Source organism: Paroedura picta, chromosome 4 (assembly GCF_049243985.1).
Source record: "Paroedura picta isolate Pp20150507F chromosome 4, Ppicta_v3.0, whole genome shotgun sequence".
NCBI classification, from domain to species: Eukaryota; Metazoa; Chordata; class Lepidosauria; order Squamata; family Gekkonidae; genus Paroedura; species Paroedura picta.
The window spans coordinates 75,762,183-75,778,521 of record NC_135372.1 but is presented as its reverse complement, the minus strand read 5'-3'; the positions used below and the strand labels follow the sequence as shown (position 1 = coordinate 75,778,521).

General features: G+C 42.9%; 1 protein-coding gene across 13 annotated transcripts in view; it reads right to left on the bottom strand.

The window, feature by feature from the left end:
• The window catches only part of DOCK7 (dedicator of cytokinesis 7), a 171,458-nt gene that overhangs the window by 10,847 nt on the left and 144,272 nt on the right, over positions 1 to 16,339 (bottom strand). For 9 of the 13 annotated variants that reach the window (XR_013230236.1, XM_077333499.1, XM_077333501.1 and 6 more), the window contains one exon: positions 2,341 to 2,475. Coding sequence is in view for 12 of the 13 variants with exons in the window: in XM_077333499.1 (XP_077189614.1) it covers positions 2,341 to 2,475 (135 nt within the window). In the remaining variant the exon portion in view is untranslated. Of the gene's footprint in view, positions 1 to 2,340; positions 2,476 to 10,770; positions 12,984 to 16,339 lie in introns of those variants that run through there. The other 4 variants (XM_077333500.1, XM_077333503.1, XM_077333509.1 and 1 more) reach the window with 2 other exon arrangements.

Genomic DNA, 16,339 nt, shown 5'->3' with positions numbered 1-16,339 from the left:
CAAGAGTGGAGGCAGCACTGCCTTGCATAACTATTTTTTTTACTGTGTATACAGAAATGTGATGAAGAATGCAAACTGAAATAAATACCTGCAACAACTCTTAATCTGGATATTTTATACAAGTCATAGGAACATATGAAACTACCCTGTTGTGTGTCAGACCACTGGTCTATCTGGTGCATTACTGCCTCCAGGATCTCAGACAGAAAAAACAAGGTTGCACTTACAGGTAACTGTTGTTCATCAAGTGGTCCTCTGTGCAGGCACACATGGGTCTTCAATTTTGCAGGCTAACCATGGAGAGGAGCTAGCAAGTTTTCTAAGTAAATAGTCTTTAGATCTCAACAGTGCTCACCCCTTCCCACCCTGAAGACAGTGACTTTCCCGCCCCAAAGTCACATGACATGGGAGGAGCAAACACTCTCCCCTCAGTTCTACCATCACTGCAGGGTAAAAGTCATAATAAATATCCATAACAGGGACAGGAGGGAGGGATGTGTGCCTGCACAGAGGACCACTTGATAAACAACAGTTTCAGGTAAGTGCAACCTTGTTTTTATCTTCATGTCCTCTGTGCAGTCTCACATGGCTGAATAGCAAGTTCACTCACTATGATGGAGGGTGTGGCTGAATCAGCAGAACAGAGCTTGTAATACCGCTTTTACCATTGCATCCTCCCTGCCAGAATTGACAGATGGATCTGTTAAACTTCTTTGCACTCAAGATTTAACTGATGATCAAAGGGAAATGAGAAGCTGGCAAGAACTGCAGCAAGAGGAGAAAACAATCAACTGATTTGTCTACATGCAATGTGCAATGGGCATCACTGATGAAAGAAGCACTAAAAGACTCCAAGGAAAACTTAGAGAACAAACTGAGCTTGAAAAGATAATGATGGAGAAGCTGAAACCAGGGAGGACCAAACCCCTAGTGCAGTGGTTGGGGTCCCAAACCTGGAGTCCCAACCCCTATTGGGGTTGCCTGGCTCCTTCAGCAAGGTCGCCAGATTGGTGGCTGCTGCGGTGGCGGTGGTGGAGGCCGGTGCCAGGTGGCGGTGGCGGAGGCCGGTGCCAGGTGGCGGCAGCAATAGCAGGAGGCGGCAGCAGGCGAGCTTTCTCCTCTCCATCACCTTTCACCGCACCAATGAGTTGGGCGAGGGAGAGCACCAATTGGCAGGCCTTGCTGGTTGAGAGCTGAGTAGAGAGCCTTCCTACTGGTCAGGGGCCTGCGTCTGCACGCTTGCCTGCCTTCCCTCCATCATTCCTCCAGCTGTGCTCGCTTTCCTCCTGCTCTGTCAGTCCATCAGTAGAAAACTCACTAACTTTACTTTGAAAACTCACTAACTCCTCACTGTGGTTGGCCTGTAGAATCACAGTCCCATGTGTGCCAGACAGAGGCCACAAATATGAAAGATTGTTTTCCATCACCTGTTACCACTTTAATCAGTACCAGGAACAAAACCTGGAACCTTCTGTGCTCATCCACAACTTTTATTGGCTCACAGTTACTATGGCTCACGATAGTGTGATCTTTGCACATTATCTTATCTCACAGTATAAAAGAATGAGATACATATGTCAGGCATATTTGTTTATAGGGAATACTGTGCCTTTAAGAACCATGTCCTAAACTGACCAAACATCATGTTTTTGTTGCACATGACTGCAATGTCTATGTCAATACTATAAAACCAAGAGGATAAGGCCCATCACATGGTTCTTTCCTATTTAACCTGAATCTTTCTGGAAGAGAGAATAACGAAGAGTTAGGAAAGATCCATGAGACCCTATTCAGATGAATGCAGACTATATATGAGCACATCATAGCTGCTCATGATGCCAGTACAGGTGGGCATGCACAACATAGTTTGGGTGCATGAAGGGGGGTGGAGAAGCAGCTTCCATGCAGATATAGGCCAGTGAAAAGGGAACTGACAATTACAAGCAATTACTTTTAATTTTTTAAGTATTGTAACTAGCTTTCAGACTAATTTTCATGTTAATGCTTATATATTTGAACTTCTGAAGCAAGTGCATTTATTTACTTTTCTGTCCAGCCCCAGGACTAATCACAACTTGGACATAGCTGTCCATGAGACTTCAAAGACTGATTTTCAAGGTGCAAGAGAATTGTGCAGTGCATGAGCTAGACCTTAGGATAAGAAAGTTCCTGAATTTTGGGATCAAGGGACATGAGTAATCCTTAAAGTTTTTAAACCAAGTTTGATAAAGCTACACACTCAAATGAGTTAAAGCTTAGATGCTCTGTAAGCCTGCCCCCTGCCCACCAGCCCATGGGATAATGTTAGAAGGCATTTCAGGTAAAATGCAGCAATCTCACCTCTAGTCGATGAGAAATTTCAGCCAGTTTTGTTATTGCAGGCTCCTTGTAAACAAACTCTTGTTCATCCAAGTCTCCAAATTTTGTTCCATAGAAGCCAACACGGAAGTATGTACCAAACATCCGCTTACCATCCTAGATGCAGGGAGGCAAATGATGTTTCAGCACAAAGAATAATTCCTGAATACTGCCTTTACACGGTGCCTTTACACATAATATCATGCAAGAATAAACACACCATCTAGAAGGTCCAAACAAGTTACCAAAAAGGAAGAAAAATAATCAAAAATCAATATTAAATCATACGCTTATGAGATTATGGGAAAGCAAATATTAGTTATGCCGTTGGGTCAGACTTGGTCATATTCAGTGTACATCTACATTTGGGGGACAGGAGAATATTTGCTATTCCAAGTTTAGCTGAAAGCAGCAGAGAAGTCAACAAGAATGCCTCTCTAGACACTGCTTGACTGATTTCAGTAGGGCTACACAGGTTTAGCATTAGCTAAATTGGTGCAGCTCTGGACCAATCAAAATTCTCAGTTCCAGTAGACACCTAGGCCAGATCAAAATTCATTATCATCAGAGAAGAATGCTGAGATACTGAGAGTATACAACTACTGCTATTTGCCAGACTCGAGTTCAAAGGTTGCAGTAGATGACTTGGCTAAAACAAAGGGCTTTTCCGCACGCTATAAATATAGTGAAATGCTTACCTGGTGAAGACGCTACATTTTTGGCGTTTCACATGATGTCACCAACATCCAGCATCCAAGTAGTGAACCTCTAGCCACATACTCCATTTTAAAGAGTTTGCTGGGGAATCGCAAAAGGTGGATTCCACAACCTGAAAAGCGTGAACTACAGGAGAACAACCAGCAGGCCACATGCTAAAGAAATGTATGGGGGCAAAGAAGTGCTATCTCTGCCTCCAATGTCCTGCCCTTGCACCTGCCTCCCTCTCCCTTCTCCCGGGAATGGGACTTTTTTTTAACCAAACTGACTGGAGCAACTAATAGGTGTTCAAGCATGCAGGCAAAGCAAAAAATCATTATTTCCCAAGTTGTTACACAAAGCATGCCTCTTTAAAGTTTTCTCTCCCCCCCCCCCATCAGGAATGATTCCTGCCCCCCAATCAAAGGACTTGAATAACTAAGGGCATGATCTGGCCACCTGGGCTTCAGTGCCCATGAAAATCTATGGCACCATAGACTATAATGGGAATTTCGGCATTCTCACCTTTCCTGGGGCCTGGAAAGGTGGGGGGTCTGAGGTAGAGCTCTTCTCTGACTCCCCACCCAATTCCATAATGATTGGTCCAAGGGGCCCACTTCTAGGGGCTCCCAAAGAGGGTGCCCCATCTCTCCCTCTATTATATCCTATGGAAAGTCCGTCCCATAGGATATAATGGAGGTATGGGGGCACCCTCTTCAGGAGCCCCTAAACGTGGACCCCTTGTACCAATCATTCTGAAATTTGAAGGGAGTCTGGTAAGAGTCTCCCAGAGCTACCCTGAAAGTTTGGAGGCTCTACCTCACCCCCCCCCCCAGGCCCCGGGAAAGGCGGGAATGCTGAAATTCCCATTATAGAATATGGAAGAAGGGGATTGTCTGCCTGGATTGATTGACAGGCAGAAGAGAGTTGCATATAAGGCATGTTGCTCTCTTCTGCCATTTCCAGCAGCACATGTGGAGTGTAAGAAATGTGAAACAGTGGCAGACAAGGCAAGACAGCTGAAACGGAAAGGAATAGTTGGGAAGCAAGATAATATTTAGCATTTTGCCAGTCAGCTGGCAAAACACTATTTTTACTGATGTGCGGAAATGCCCAAAGTTTTATCATGGCTGCTGAAAAGACTGCAGTGATATGACATCTTGACATCCTTCTTCAGACTTTGATCTTTGCAGAAGTGGATGCAATGTAGTGTAAAGTGTACCATGGTAACTCCACAGTTGTGTAAGGCATTTTACAGAGGTAAAAGTAGGGTTAATTGGTAACGTAAACTGAATTATTACTGTAACTCCAGGATAATCTCTAAAATCATCTATACATGTGTCAAAAACCTGACAAAGCCATTGGAATTCATATTTTCAAGGGTCAGATTTGCAGATGTTTTGTATCATACCAATCTGTATTCAAAATAATGAATTGTTATAGGAATTTCTGTATGTATGTATGTACTGGGAAAGGAGCATAGTTTGCATCATAGAGCAGATTAGGCTTTTCAAGTGACACATCAACTCTTCCAACAGCTTTCTTCTCTGATTTCAACTTTGTATAAAATGTTTTGGACACATCATTTCTAGATATATATATATATATAGATCTGAACTGCTGTCTGGAGGACACAGCTGCAACTTCATTGGGTTACAAGCAGTAGCTTTGCTTTGGGACAGTAGTAGACCCAACAACACACTGAAGACATGTACCAATAAAAATAAAAAGAACATTCCTTTATGGAAGGGACCAATTCATTGAAAGATGGCAGCAAACTGGCTAAAAGCCACAAAATTTGTGACTTCCTTCAAAAAAATCCAAGCACACAAAAAAAGAATTCACACTGCATGCACATCAAGAATATAATTTAATAAAGGACTCCAAATGTTCACCTTTACTCTCATGGCCCAGTTATGCTACAGGACGTCATGATTCATATTTCTTTCCTGTATTTAATTTATCTATGCATCCCACCTTATCCTGGAAGTTCAGGACCAGTGACATATTTTCAAAAGTGTTTTAATAGAAACGGAGGAAACCCATAGTTGCCTAAAGCTTCTTATTCTAGCCTGACAGAAAGGAGGTAATCAGGAAAATTATCAGGCTTTGGGGATGATAAAAACACCAAGAGAAAGGTGTTCTATAGTGCAAGGCATTCACAGCTAATCGTTCCCCATGAGAATCTGCAATACAGATGGAAATGTTCTATCTGCACCAATGCTAAATATGGAATAAAAGCAAGGATGCAGGTTTCAAAATATGCATGGATCAGTTTATGAGTAAGTAGTTCTTGAAACACTAATAAATCAGTTCAGAGTCAAGATTACATGATTAGTGGCAAAATAGGCTCACCAGTATTTTTTCAATGGTGTTAAAATAGTAGGGTTTTTTTCCTCACCGGTTTCCAATAATAACTTACTAAGGCAGGTTCAGGTTTGTAGCTGAGTTGGTCTGAGGCAGCAGGACACAGTTTGAGTCCAGTGGCATCTTTAAGACCAACAAAGTTTAATTATGGGTATAAGTTTTCATGTGCACGTATGCTTCTTTGGGTACCAGAAGAAGTATCTGGAGAAAAGTGCATGCACATGAAAACTTACATCTTTTACTATGGCTGTAAGTAAGTCTACATGAAGGTCAACAATTAGTATTAGTACAGGACTGTGAACTTAAGTGGTCCTGAAAAGAACAAGGGGCTTTCCGCACCGGGATCCTTGTAGCAAATTGTTTGCTGAACGAAAAATCGCCATTTAAAATAGTGCAATTCGTCATTATGCATACCTGACTTTGTAGTGGAATCCAGTTGCGTTTCTATCGTTTCCCACAAGCTTCCGGTCTCAGCAAAAATCGCTAGAAAGGAAGCGCTATTGCCAAGCTCGTCCCGCCCCTGGCCGTCAAGCAGCCAATGGGCAGCCGTTAGCATGCTCCCAAACAGCCCCTTTCCCTTTAAGAAAGGTTCTTTTTTTTTTAAAACACACCCATTGCAACAAATATGTGTTGATTCGTTGCAACGAGACCCATCAGCTGGCAGGTGTGTTTGAGCTGTCGTTTCATCGTTGCCACGCTCCCCCCAAGTGAAAAAAAAAATCCCCCCCCCTCACGGGCCCAATTTTCGGCCGAAAACAGTGTAAAAAATAAAGGGAAAATACATCAGCAAACGGGCTTCTCTGTTGTTTGTGCTTAGTGACTAAACAGCTCTGGGGAGGGACTGAAGCCGGAGAAGCCTCTAAACAGGCTTGCTGGTGGGTTGAACTTCGCTCGCTCGGAGAAAAAAAAAATGGCAATCGCTTCGCCGGAAGATCAGAGGAGAGAGCCAGGGGGAGGGACTTTGTAGAAACCACAACAATGGTAACGCACAGAACTTTCCCGCTAGTGTTGCAGATTGGTTGCAGGAGTGTAGCGCTTTCCGGAGGGTGAATCCACTTTTGGGGATTTCCCTGAAAGCGCTACAAGGAAGCGCTTTTTGCGGATCGGTTTCAGGTGTGTGGCAGATTGTCAACGACGTTGTGCATAATGGCAAATCAGTAGCGTTTTCAATTGGCAACCATTGTGCGATTTTGAAGGCATGCGAAAAGCCCCCAAGTATCTCCCTCCACACTAAGCCAAAAGGGAAAGGTGAAGCCTGGTCAGAGAGTGGTGGCCCAGGAATCTGTGCTAGCAGTTGGTTTCTAAGCTTTGCGGAGTGAAAGCATTGAGAAGTCCAGTTTCTAACAGTTTCAACTATCTTCTTCCACTCCACCTTCAAACTAAGTTGTAGCTGTACCAAGGACAAACCAGTGGTCTTGTTCTACCATTTGATCAGTTGTAGTATATCTATTCCTGAAGTTCTCCTTTCTGAAATAAACAATACTGATTGCGGGCCTAGGGCCAAATTGTGGAGAGAATGCGTGGAAGAAAACACAACACAACCAATTATTTTGTGCAAGAACTTGGCCATAGGTTTACTGGAAGCAAACCAAGGAGCATTGGGGCTGCATCAAACAACCCTTGACGGATGAAAACGCTTCACTCCCAGCCCACTTGCTGGGGGGGGGGGAGTGAAAATGATTTTGAGGGACACACAGGCATCAGCTGCTGCATGGATCCCATGCCACCTGGTGGTGAGATCCAGGCAATAACCCCTGAGCTGGGCATGCTGCTAGTGGCTCCACCCCCAAGACCTCCTAAAGGAATCCCTCAAGTGGAGGGGTGGGTGCATAGACCCCTTCCTCTACAAAATAGATCCATCCCAAAGACCAAATGTGAAAAACTATTGACATAACAAAGCAAAATATTGTGTAGCTAAAAAAAGGTGGGTGGGGGGAAAGCCAATGAACCAACGAACAGGGCAAGGTGCTCTACCCAGGCAGTTTAAATACCCTGAGAAGCCTGCCAAAATGACAGAATCACAACTGATCTCCAGGCAGCCCCCACACCGCCCAGTGCTCCAACTGCTCAGCTAATTATCAGCCAGCCTGCTCATTCCACATGGCTCTACTGCCATCCACCTCTTCCTGATTTCTCTCCAGGCCCGAGCCATAATACTGGGTAAATCAGGTTCTCACCCTTGCAAGCCCATGGCCAACCGAGCTGATGAAGTAACAAACAAAGCAAGGTGCTCTACCCAGGCAATTTAAATACCATGGAGAACACACCAAACTGATATCACAGCTGCTCTCCAAGTAACCCCTGCCCCAAACTTAAACTAATTAAGAGGCTGGCATGCCCCAGAATGTGCTTATATATATATATATATATATTGGCCCTGTGGCTCCCGCCCTCTGGCCCTGGACTCTAGCTTCCTTGCTCTCAGATGCCTCAGTGCCTGGAGCCAGCAGCATGTAAAGGGCTCTGGGCAAAGGATCGTGGTGGAGGGCTTGCTAACGAGGGCCTCTTGGCCTCCTAGGCTGGGCCTGCTGACGAGGGCTTCCTGGCCTGCTGACTGCCTGCCAAGGAGCTCTGTCTTGGCCCTGCTAGCGAGCTGCCCAGCCTCCACCCACCCCACTTGATTTTGCTGCAAGCTGCGGCCCAAAGCACCTTAAGCTGCCTGGCTAGGGGCCAGGGGAGGGGACACTTTCAGGGCCCCTTCTTAGGAACAGGTAAGTGGAACAGGTAAGGTAATATTTCTGGTAAGGGATTGGAGGAGGAGCATGTCTCATGGCTTAAGTGCCACTCAGCGCTTAACACCCACTCAGGGTGGCTGTCCTGCCCCTGAGTGCCTCCTCCGCTAACCGGCTTTCTTGTCTGTCCAGCAGCCAGCTTAATCTATTTCCCAGTTCAAATTATTTTACTTTCTGTACAACCTGTGGTAGGCATGTCCTTGATTATGGCCTATATTCTTTTAATTTATTTACATCAGTTTACTCTTTTAGAACAGAATCACATGCTGAAAGTGATCATCTACCTCTCCAACTCTCATTCCAAGATTTTCATACTGTAAATTCAGACCTAGTCCAACTTTCTCCTTTCTCCCTGGAAAATATGGGTTTCAACAGAATTAGATAGTTACCTAAAGTCCTTTCTCATTTCTGACCAGATGCTTAATATAAAAAGGCCATTACCAGAGCAAGCTCTCCTTTTGAGATTATAAATATATTTAACCAAATTACTTTGGCCTGTAGAGCAAAGACTCCACCCCTAAATTCTATTCCAGCTCAACCTACCTCATGGTTTGACAATGAATGTGTCGGATTGCAAGCCTCAAAGAAAGTCTCAAAGGGAAATGTCTCTGACCCGTGGGGTGATGCCCTCTTAAATGTATATGACTATACCAATATGGGGTAATTTTAATTCTGCAAAGCAGGGGTCCTCAACCCCCGGTCCGCGGCCTGTTACCGGGCCGCAAAGGCCATGGTACCGGGCCGCCAGCGGCCGCGCCTTCCTCCCCCCCCACAGCGAGAAGGGGGGAAGAAGCAGGCACGGCCGCCGGCACGCCAGCGACGCAAACGCGCACATGCGGAGCTGCCGCGCATGCGTGTTTGCACCCCTGCTGGCGAAAACGTGCACGTGCGGCAGCTCCGCGCATGCGCATTAGCGCCACCTAGTGCAAAAGCGCACATGTGCGACAACTGCGCGTGCGCGTTTGCGAGCGGCGGCGGCCAGGCCGCCGGCTCTCTCCAACCCTCAGAGGCGGTCCCCGACTACTAGAAGGTTGGGGACCGCTGCTGCAAAGAATATGACATATGTCACAGCATACTGTTAGTGTTACTGAACTACCAGGTTAGTTCCTACAGTTTATTTCTCATGGGGGAAGGTAATTTTTTACTATTTCCCCCTCCTGATGTAGGCCCAATGATGTCTGGAGGAGGAGGAGGAGGAGAAGAAGAAGAAGAGTTGGTTCTTATATGCCACTTTTCTCTACCCGAAAGAGTCTCAAAGCGGCTTATAGTCCCCTTTCGTCTCTCCATAACAGACACCCTGTGAGGTGGGTGAGGCTGAAAGAGCCGATACCACTGCTTGGTCAGGTCAGCTTTATCAGTGCTATGGTGAGCCCAAGGTCACCTAGCTGGCTGCATGTGGGGGAGTGCAGAATTGAACCTGGCATGCCAGATTAGAAATCCGCACTCCTAGCCAATACACCAAACTGGTTCTCAGGGGAGTAGAGCTCCCCTGAACACTTGAAGCAATATGTAGAGGATGTGGGACATTATAGTTGGAACATTCTCTTCTGCAAGCTCTGGTTGTGGATTGTAGGATCCACTGATACCTACTCATAGAATCATGGCGTTGGAAGGGGTCATACAGGCCATGTAGTCCAACCCCCTGCTCAACACAGGATCAGCCCAAAGCATCCTAAAGCATCCAAGAAAAGTGTGTATCCAACCTTTGCTTGAAGACTGCCAGTGAGGGGGAACTCACCACCTCCTTAGGCCTATTCCACTGCTGAACTACTCTGACTGTTGAACATTTTTTCCTGATATCTAGCCTATATCGTACTTGTAGTTTAAACCCATTACTGCGTGTCCTTTCCTCTGCAGCCAATGGGAACAGCATCCTGCCATCCTCCAAATGACAACCTTTCAAATACTTAAAGAGTGCTTTCATGTCCCCTCTCAACCTCCTTTTCTCCAGGCTGAACATCCCCAAGTCCCTCAACCTATCTTCATAGGGCTTGGCCCCTTGGCCCCAGATCATCCTCGTCACTCTCCTCTCTACCCTTTTAATTTTATCTAAGTCCTTCTTGAAGTGAGGCCTCCAGAACTGCACACAGTACTCCAGGTGTGGTCTGACCAGTGTCGTATACAATGGGACTATGACATCTTGTGATTTTGATGTGATGCCTCTCTGTTGATACAGCCCAAAATGGCATTTGCCTTTTTTACCACTGCATCACACTGCCTGCTCATGTTTAGTTTACAATCCACAAGTACCCCAAGGTCTCGTTCACACACAGTGTTACCTAGAAGCGTATCCCCCATCCAGTAGGTATGCTTTTCATTTTTCTGACCCAGATGCAGAACTTTACACTTATCTTTATTAAATTGCATCTTGTTCTCATTTGCCCATTTTTCCATTGTGTTCAGATCTCGTTGAACTCTGTCTCTATCTTCTGGAGTATTTGCCAGTCCTCCCAATTTGGTGTCATCTGCAAACTTGATGAGTAGTCCTTCCACCCCCTCATCTAGATCATGAATAAATATGTTAAAAAGTACCGGGCCGAGCACCGAGCCCTGAGGTACCCCGCTACTCACCTCTCTCCAGTCTGATGAAACACCATTGACAACAACTCTTTGAGTGCGGTTCTCTAACCAATTCCCTATCCACCTAACTATCTGAAAATCCAGATTGCAGTCCTTCAACTTATCCATCAGAACATCATAGGGAACCTTATCAAAAGTTTTACTAAAATCCAAGTAAACAACAGCAACCGAATTTCCACGATCCAGCAAACCTGTCACTTGGTCAAAAAAGGAAACCAGGTTGGTCTGACAGGACCAACTCTACGAACTTTGAAATGGTCACATTGGAAAAGTACATAAACAAAACCATTTCATAATTCTTTAAAAAAATATGAATTAAGGCATCATTTCAATGAAAAGCATACAAAAGACTGTGTGTTAAACTGAATATAGCCAGATAAAGCCAGATAAAGCAAAATGTGTATGAAGAGCAAAAAAGCTGAAGCCCATTTCTCTTCTGTAAAGCAAAGATATAGTCATCTAATAGAGACTTCAGCCCTATTAACTTCCACTCTAAACACCAATACCATAATCTTTTGCCTATATAAATCCATTCAGTGGGAATTCCTATAACAATGAAAAGTATTTAAAGTCACAGGCCTATCTAATCACATGATATTTCATGCACATTATTTCTGTGCCAGAAATGCGATTGCTGCCCCAGATGGAGAAATCACATATCTCCAGTTAGCCACATGTATATATACTGAGAATCCACTACCATTTTACAATGCATATACATGTCACAAAAATATCTATAATCTTCACAGGATATTATGGGCACATCAAGCACGCTTGTTGCCCCATAGAACACAGAAATGTTAATAATGGGACATATTGTATGTAAACTGGATAATGAAAAAGAAATAGAATGAAGTCAGTAATTTATAGTCAGTAATCTTATATCAAAGGTAGACCTTCCAATTAATTACTTGTTCAAGCTGATAACTGCTTTAGCCAAGTCAGACAGCGTATGTCTAAAGAATACTTCTGTAGCAGTTAACCCCACAAACACTAGGACTGTCCTACTCCAAAAATTTAATATACCTTTCTGTAACTCTGTAACAGAAAGGGCATGTCTCACATAGCTAGAAATAGCCTCCAGAAATTCCTGATTTGTCTTAGGCAACATTAACATCAAGATGTTTTAGTCAAGGTCAGTTAGTTTAGAGATATCACAAGATAGCTAAATTAAACATTGTGTATAACAATAGATGCAGCCCAATTATTGTAACTGAAAAATGGTCACCTAAGACAAGCTACAGGATAGTATTTAAGAGAAGATGGAGTTGTCATACATTTTTTGAAGGGGAGGGAATGTTGATGGAGCAATGCTCAGGGAACATCTTAGAGAAAGGTTGACTCAGAGCATGCTGGAATGTGTGTAATACATGAACCAAAGAATGAAGTTCCATTAACAACAGGCAGAAGGTGGGATGGGCAATAACATCATATGACATCATGTTATTGTTCAAGGTGTGCTCTGTGTACACAAGAGTTCTATAATTTTTGACCAAAGCTTTTTCACAAAAAGTAAATCCCCCTCTAATCATTTTCAAAGAAATAAAATAAATTACTACTCCATGGTCTTTGTTTCTGAGAAGTGCTAAAATGCAGTTATGAGAAAGGAAGTTATTATAAAGCATTTAAATCTATTATTTTAAGAAAAAAATAATAGGTCCTTGGGAGGCAAAGAGAATGAAGGTGAACGCTGTAGAGTCATTACAGAACTGGCAGAGCAGGTAACAGCCATTATGACTTATGAAGGGTTCATACTATGTTGTTATGCATGGTAAATACCTGCTGGGTATAAAGTTTTAAGAGGTTTTTTTTCCGAACATAAACCAAAAGCTTTGCCAGCTGGATTTACTGAGCCAAAACAAAAAAATAGTTGGCAACTTTGGGCCTGTTTCCATCAACAGGCAGGCCAACATATCCCCAATGTTTAATACTGGTCTAAAAGAACATCTCATCATTTATTTAGAGAATTAATAATACAAAAAAATTATTTCATAATCTAGCAGCTGAATTAATAACACCACAGTTGGAATGGATCAAGAAGCCACTTGGGCTAACTGCCTGTTATGCTGAAATATCTTCCAGCAGCTCAACATGCACAGTTAACTGGGAATACAAACTCAATTACCAAACTGGAGTTGCACAACCAGGTATGTCATAAACCCTTAAGCTGGCATAAGTCTTTGGTAAAATGAAATTATTGGGGATGCCATGGAGTAAAAAAAAAAATCACCAACAAAAACTTAGTAGGAACTTACCACAACAGACAATAGTAAAAGTGGGGAGGAGGATCAGCAATCAGGGCAATAGAGGAGAAAACAGAAAGTATTTTAATTAGGGAAATTTCAAAACAAATAAGCAGCATTTGGCAGCAAACAAACAAAAAATTACTTTAAAATAGGAAATAGGTTAAAAAAAAAGCATGCAATGGTCATTAAAGGCCACAAGGGACGTTTCAGAAAGAGGAAGTTGCAGGTGCAAAGCAGTGGGTAAGAACATAAACCATGGATGTGTTTTTACCATGCAATAAAACACTACTGTTAAAATTGTAACTGATGACAGGAAATACTTCAGGGGTCGATTTAGCATCACACACATTGGTCAGAAAGAAATGCTTATAGGCTGTGCTCACATTAACTGGTTACTGAACAGCCACAGGGGTGCTTCACATTGTCTTATGTTGTTTTATTTTTCTGAGTGCCAATATATGGTTTTGGTCCAATTCTAACAAGCACTAGGGACAGGTTCTGGTTTTCACGTTCTAGAGGTAGACTCAGTTGACTCGAGTGGGAATTTCTCTAAGCAAGCAGCTATCTTATAGAAAGGTTTGGATTCATGGCTGCAAACATATACAGGTATGATTTTTATATTACAGTTATTGGATAAGAAGAATTAATGTCTTAAAAGACTTCATTTGTGGAGATACATCATACTAGAAGGCAGCTGAGTTCTTTTATGCTTGAGGCTAAAATTAAACTTTGACTATTATTTATTTTCTAGACAGAAATAAAAATTTAGGCTAGATCACCCCATCAGGATAGCTGTTCTGACTTTCGCTCCTTTCTGAATGCCAGTGCTTCAAAGCTCTTAGGTGTTACAAAAATGCCTGTTGGATCCAAAGTAAACTTTGGTCTTTAACATTAATTGAAGATGTGTAACTGCTCTCCTGAAGTGCTATAAAAAAGCGCTAGCAATAAGAATTATCAAAATTGAGAAAGATGGGCCAGAAAAAATGAAAAGAATGCATCGGCTGGGGTGGAGCAGATGGGACAGAAACAAAAATTTTGCAAAAAGTGCCAAAGATACCTATTTCAAATGTGCAGTCTGTTCTCAAAAGTCCCATTCAAAATATGTCTGCATGGAAGTTACACATTTGAGAAGCTTCTACTGTTTTCAGAAGCAAATCAGTTTTGTTGATATATAATGGATTCAAACTGGAAAAGGTAACATTCACTAAATCTCTATTGAAATTAAAGTTCTTAGCTGTGTGCTACATTTTCGTAGGTGTCCTGTGTATCTAACACTCTCCAGTGTGCACCAGCTATAGCAGAAAAGGAAGCAAAGATTGTCCATGGTATTCCTGCTGGGCTATTTATGGTCTTTGCTATTGGTCTAGGTATGAACATTTAAAGGTCAGAAGGGCTAGAAACTTGTTCAGCAATGAGTGATATATTGGCAAAAAAGTTTCAGAGAGTAACCATGATGGTTGTCAGTGAAACAGCTAGATTCAAGTCTTGTTTTATGTCTTTGGGATTACTTTTAACATTGCATTTTGGATTTGCTTTTAACTGCCGTGAGCTGGCCAGCCATGAGTGGTGGCCTACAAATACAATGAAGAAATAAAAATAAAATAGCATCTTAGAGAGGAACAAAATTTTTAGGGTTTAAACTTTTGAGAGTCAATGTTCCCTTTGTCAGATAACAGCAATCATAATGCTACTATACTTGATAATGGGAGCTTTGACTCTCAAAAACTTATACCCCAAAAATCTTGTTGGTCCCTAAGCTGGTACTGGACTCACATCTAAAAGGGGGGGGGGGAAATCAGTTGGCAAAAGGGAATCAACTGATCAGCACGTTCAAGATGCAAACAAATAGGGCTGAGCCAAACAGTCATAATTTGTGTGCAGAAATATGCATATTTGATGATAAGATAGCGTTTTGATCGGCTAAGCAAATCACATAAAGATTTGCATTGCATCCACCACACTATCACAGCTAGGGGTGTGCATTCAACAAATCTGAGCAGATATTTTGGGGGTATTAATTCAGTTGGATTTGTTATTGTAGTGCTTATGTCTCTGGCTACCAAAATGGCCAAGCCTGAAAAATTCTGAAAATATTTGGGATTTTTCAGGCCCACCAGATAGCTAAGTTGAGGCATTAAAGGGTCTGAGATTCAAAGTTCACTAGAAGCCACAACTTCATTCCTTGGAGGGGAGAAGGTATTTAAAAGGGTCACGGTTCCTTTAAATGCTTCTGCTTCAGAATTCACCCCAGGCCACTTTGTGTCTTAGAGAGAAGGCACTGAAAGGAACCAAGATCCCTTTAAATACCTGGAATACTTACCAAATATAGTACTGGAATTCAGGAATATCAGGAAATATTGATATTTTTCAAGTTTGATATACCTGAATCAGAAAAATAACACAGGTTTTGCTTGGTGTTTTTTGCACAACTTTAATCATAGCTAGACAGACCTGGGTAAAAGCCCTTTAATTTCAGAGGCTCTATCCTTCATATTCCCTAGTACTTTTATCCAAAACTTGTTATTAATCAGAGTAGGCCTTTCTTAGGGGTTGCTATTCTTTTTTTCTGGTAGAAAATGTGGATAAAGAAGCTGCAATTGATGGATCTCATGTTATGAATCTCTTAATGGTAAAATATTCCTGTAGTTTAAAAAAATGGAAGTCCCACTTTTTCCTTAAAATGATTGATATCTCCTAATAAGAATAATAATGTCAGCTTCTGGCATTTTTGGAAGAAGCTTTGGTCCTGGATCCATATCAGTCTAGCTTCTATCCTGGCCATCGAGTAGAGACCGTGCTGGCTGCTCTGATGGATGACCGCCGGCGCAAACTGGACAAAGGTGGATCGTTTTATTAGATCTTTCAGCTGCTTTTGATGTGGTCAGTCATGAGCTCTTGGTCTGCTACCTTGCCAACACAGGGATTGGATGGCCTTGAAGTGTCTGAACACTTTTCTTGAGAATGGGTCACAGAGGGTTGTGGTGGGAGAGAAGTTGTTGGTCTCCTTTACACTCCTGTGCGGGGTGCCTCAGGGGGCAATACTCTTCCCTATGCTTTTTAACATCTATATGCACCGTCTGGCCCAGTTGGACCGGAGTTATGGACTGAGATGTCATCTGTATGCAGATGACACCAGCTCTATCTCCTAATAGCTGGACGGATCTCCCCCCAAGAAACATTTACCAGTTGTTTGGAAGCAGTGGCTGGATGGATCAGGAAGTGTCACCTGAAACTCAACCCCTCCAAAACGGCTGGGAAGAAGGGAATAGGATCAGGAAGCGCGTGTACCGTGCCTAGATGGTATGCAACAGACATCTGCACTCTTGGCCAGGAATTTTGGGGTGATCTTTGATGCCTCAC